The sequence below is a fragment of the Chaetura pelagica genome, unplaced genomic scaffold (genome assembly GCF_000747805.2).
Source record: "Chaetura pelagica isolate M959 unplaced genomic scaffold, ChaPel_1.0 scaffold251, whole genome shotgun sequence".
Taxonomy (NCBI): domain Eukaryota; kingdom Metazoa; phylum Chordata; class Aves; order Apodiformes; family Apodidae; genus Chaetura; species Chaetura pelagica.
Genome location: NW_009952271.1, coordinates 995,342 through 999,820, shown reverse-complemented (window position 1 = coordinate 999,820; position 4,479 = coordinate 995,342). Strand labels below are relative to the sequence as shown.

Sequence of the window (4,479 nt, the reverse complement as noted above, 5' to 3'; positions counted from 1 at the left end):
GGCTGAGTGTCCGCCTGCCAGTTGGTGCTGGAAGCTTCAGGCCAGGCTGCCTGTGGCTCCTTCCCCAGGCAGGGGAAGCGGCCGTGGGCTCAGGGCACAGCCCTGCCAGGTATCAGGTCATGTTCCTGCAGAGCCCGGCTTGAAACACAGCTCTCCAAGCTCAAGTGTTAGGCCAGGTGTAACTTTAACTGTGGGAAGTTGGTTTCCGTGTGGCGTGTTTTCATCCCTGTGCCCTTTCAGCCTCTCTGAGGAGCTTCTGTCTCATGGCATCTTGGAACCGCTGAGGGGCCTGGTGGAAGGAATGGTGGTGAAGGAAGGCTCCTGCAATTACGTGGCACCCCAGGGCATGTCCTCGGTTGTCAAGTATTATTTAAAGCAGTCAGGTAATTTTTTAGATGCCTTTGCATGCAATGAAAGGTTTTAATGGTTGTGGTTTTGATGGCATTTTTGAGCCGTCCTTCAAATTTAAATCTCCAGTGAGAATGTTCAGGTTCCTTGTTTTTTTAATGTATGTCTGGAAGTTGATCAGATGGGTAAACATGTCTGTGCTTTGCTGAATTCAGCCTCCTGCTGGCATATAAAAATCTCTCTCCAAATATGTCTGTAGGCTCAGAGGCCAAGCTTATATTTACACCTTTGGCTTTAGCCTACGAAAGTCAGACCTAAGACAGTAGGACAGAGATAATTTAGTGGGAGGAGGATAATTGTTAACAAGAGCTGATCAGCTTTTCAGCTGATGAGTATCCCCTGTTTCCGTGTCTTACGGTAGCTGTTAAATTGATCCCATCTAATTTGTGACACTTGGCCCTAAGACCGTGTGCTTTGCTGTTTGCAGGCCATCCGGTTACTAAGGGAAACTGCCTTTTCTCTCTGGAATTCCCCATTATATGTATTTAACTACTTCTTTTTCCAAACAGGTGCAGATGTCTCCTATGAGCAGCATGTAACTCACATCTCTCTCCGAGATGGGAAGTGGGAAGTCTCCAGGAAAACGGGACCACCGGAGCAGTTTGACATCGTCATCCTCACAATGCCCGTTCCACAAATTCTTCAGCTGCAAGGTGACATTGTAAACTGTAAGTTTATACCTCAAAACTGCAGGTAGCTGCCCTAAAATGGCAGTTGAGCATCTTGTATAGCACAGAAACATTTGGCAGTCTGAGCTGCCTGGTAATTTCTGCGAGAATAGGGTGAATCTGGGAGTGGTAGGAGATGGATAACCTCGAGCCCATGTGTCTGGTGCCCCAGCTGTGACACCCTGATAGCAAAAATATCTAAAGAGATGAGTTGATTTTTAATCTGATCTTTCATTTTTTGCTGACTTCTAAAAAAGGACTTGTTTCTGTAGCTTGAAAATAGCTGTTGAATTGAACAAGGTCCTGACCTGTTCCCCACGTGGTAGATTGCTTGTTGCTGTCTCTGTGCCAGGCTGATTTTCAGTGCTGTCCTTGGCATCTATGCAGTAGGGATGACTCAGAGAAGTAAGACCTGAATAACAGCTTCACTGTGGGGAAAATCTCTGAGGCATTTCAGTAAGCCTAAAGTCATACATAGTGCAGGGGAGGAAAAAGCCTGTGTCAGAAGTCTTTGGTTTCTAGTTTATGAGATGAAAGCCTTGCAGACCCTCCAGCTTGTTTGCTGTTTCTGACTGCCCCCTGGGTTTGTATTCCCCAAACATGAGTAAATCTTGGTTAACCTTTAGTGATTTACTGTATTAGCAGTGCCATGGAGGCTCAGAAAGAGCAGCTCAGTGCTGAGAAAGAAGTGTAACTTCATGTCTTATGCCAGGTTCATGTGCGTTGTCCCAGGTGTGAGCCTTCCAGGGCCAGCTTTCCTCTGAAGTCAGGCTGAGTGCCACTCACCCATGCTAGATCTGTGCACAGTCAGTGTGCACCCACAGTGGGCTCCCAGCAGCCTGATTGTGTGCAGAGTTGGTGTGTTTGCCATGAGACTTGATCCTTGAATAGCCACCGTGAGGATTTACAGGGCAGGGATCTTGCTGCGGCTTGAGAACAGATGGCTCTGAGGGTGAAGCAGAAGCCAGGAAGCCCAGCCAGGCCTATGCTGACTCTGGCAGAGGCATTTGAAGTGTGCTGGGCTGTGGATTTACCACCTCAGCTGCAGTGCTGCACCAGTGACATGCTGCATTTGGCTAATAACCTCTCTTTGCAGTGCTGGGGCATCCACATGGCTCGAGTCAGTTCTGGTCAGACAGGGCTTGTTGCTGCTCTGCTGCCAGCTCCTGAAGTAGACAATTTATGGCTTTTCTGCTCTCTGGCTTGTGGAAAACCCACCAGTACTTGAAAGATGAAGAGCTGACTTCAATGTTGGCTCCTGGTGCTAAGCTGTATCTTGGATTTTAACATGTTTAGCTACACAGGTGTGGTTCGGAAGCTCTGCTTGTTGATCTGGGGGCACTAGGTGAAGGTAGATAGAGTGAGCTGCCAGGGTCTACCTGAAGTCACTTCCTAGTAACCAGGACCTGTATGAAGAAAAGCAAGAGGACAGTGAGTGGGAGAAGAGAGGGGGGAAAAAGAGGAGGACAGATGGCAGCAGGACAGATGGCAGCAGGACATTGAACTGCAGCAAAGCATCTTATGGTAGTAAAGGGGAAATTGAGGGCTGATCATGGGAAGTATTTTCATTACAACCTCTTATTCTGTGCCTGAGGAGGTAAATATCCTGTAAGAACAGGATTTCTCTGCCATATGTTTTTTTGTGGTTTTTTTGTTTGTTTGTTTGGAAGTATTTTCATTACAACCTCTTATTCTGTGCCTGAGGAGGTAAATATCCTGTAAGAACAGGATTTCTCTGCCATATGTTTTTTTGTGTTTTTTTTGTTTGTTTGTTTGTTTTTTTTTATAAGCTCTCTCATTTCCTCTGTCCCTTTGCCATAAGAAGTAATGGTATCCCCACTGAATTGTCTTGGTTAGTGAATGTGCTCTTTCACTTCATACTCTGAATCATATGAGCAGGGTAAATGTACTGACATCCTTTTCAGAATGTGTACTATCATATAGAAACATAAAGGTATATGTGTCTGTTTATATGTAACAGGTGGATATTATCTGTTCATATATAAACAGGTAATAGATATTAGCTATAGATAATTATAATAAATATTAGATAAAGATCCAACAAACTAATGATATTGCTCATTACTGGGGTAAATGACTGTGGGGGTGAGTCTGGCTTATCCTGTCCTGTGTCCTTTCAGTGGTGGTTACTAGCGAGTGTCTTGGGAACAGAAGTGAAGGTGCTGCTTGGTGCTCCTTTCTCAGAGTTTTCCTGAGGTCCAGGGCCTTTCCTTGCGTTTCAGGGCCTTCCTCAGTAAGAGTTGATGTCTTTGCAGATTGTTTTACTTGGAGTAGTTAAATCCTTTTGTTTCCAAAAAGTGGGTAGGTCCAGTTCAGAAGATGTAGTTTTAAAGTGTTCATTTCACTTGCTCTTGAAGTACTAGGAACTGCTTTCCACCACATCCTATTCTTAATCTTCTGTGTAACTGCAGCATTAACTTATCTGAGTAAACCCAGCAAATTTTGCCTTCTATTCTCCCCATTTCTCTCCTCTCTCTGCCTGTACCCTGGGTGGAACTAGCCTCCAGAGTTCCAGCCAATTGTTAATTCTTCCCTTTGGGTAGCAGATCTGACTCCCATACCTGGGAGTTCCTTAGCATCCAAGCTGTTGGCTTCTTTCCTTCTGTTTCTCTAAGCTAAGAAGTGAGGGGAAAATAGGTGAGGAGAATGTAACGAAGGTGTTTCAGAGCCTGAACAGGTCTTTTTGACTCGCAGAGGGTCAGGGGACAGCTCTCAGTCTCAGCCTTATGTTGATTTTGGAGCCAAAGCTAACTGATCATAGAATCACAGAAAGGTTTGGGTCAGAAGGGACCCTAAAGATCATCTAGATCCAACCCCCCTGCATGGGCAGGGACACCTCACAGTAGACCAGGTGCTCCAAGCCCCATCCAACCTGGCCTGATGGCACAGATGTTACTGTGTTGGGTGTCACTTGGCCATGCAAGCTGATCCGGCGTGTTGAGCGACTTCCTGCACATGTGCTGGTGCTGCTTCCTCACCCCTAGAGCAGTTCAGTCATTTGGATTCTCTGGTCTTCCAAATCCAGAGACAAAACTTGGTGATTCTAACAGAAAATAGATTTGTGTGTTCCCGGTATGCAAACCAGCAATTCCAGCTGCTCCTGGAGGTGGAGGCTCCTGCTTTTTCTTGCAAACTTGCCCTTGTTGTCAGTTGGGGCCTTTATTGTAGAGAAGGCAGACACTGAAGCTAAAGTAAAGACGTGGCTTGGTGCTTTGGGATAATCCTGACCTCAAACCCTGTTGGGATTTGTGATGAGCAGGGTCAGTGGAGTGAGCCTTGGCTCTTTGCCCTTCTGTGCTTCAGTGTCATCCCTACATCGACAGCTTCCTAATTGGAGGCAACAGGTTTAAAGATATTCCATATCCTCCATAATACTCCTCCG

At 46.0% G+C, this 4,479-nt stretch overlaps 1 protein-coding gene across 1 annotated transcript in view; it reads left to right on the top strand.

Moving 5' to 3' along the window:
- RNLS (renalase, FAD-dependent amine oxidase) overlaps window positions 1-4,479 on the top strand; it is a 74,846-nt gene that overhangs the window by 5,500 nt on the left and 64,867 nt on the right. Inside the window, exons 2-3 of the mRNA XM_010007776.1 lie at window positions 241-383; window positions 918-1,076. Of these exons, the coding sequence (XP_010006078.1) occupies window positions 241-383; window positions 918-1,076 (302 nt within the window). The remainder of the gene's footprint in view (window positions 1-240; window positions 384-917; window positions 1,077-4,479) is intronic.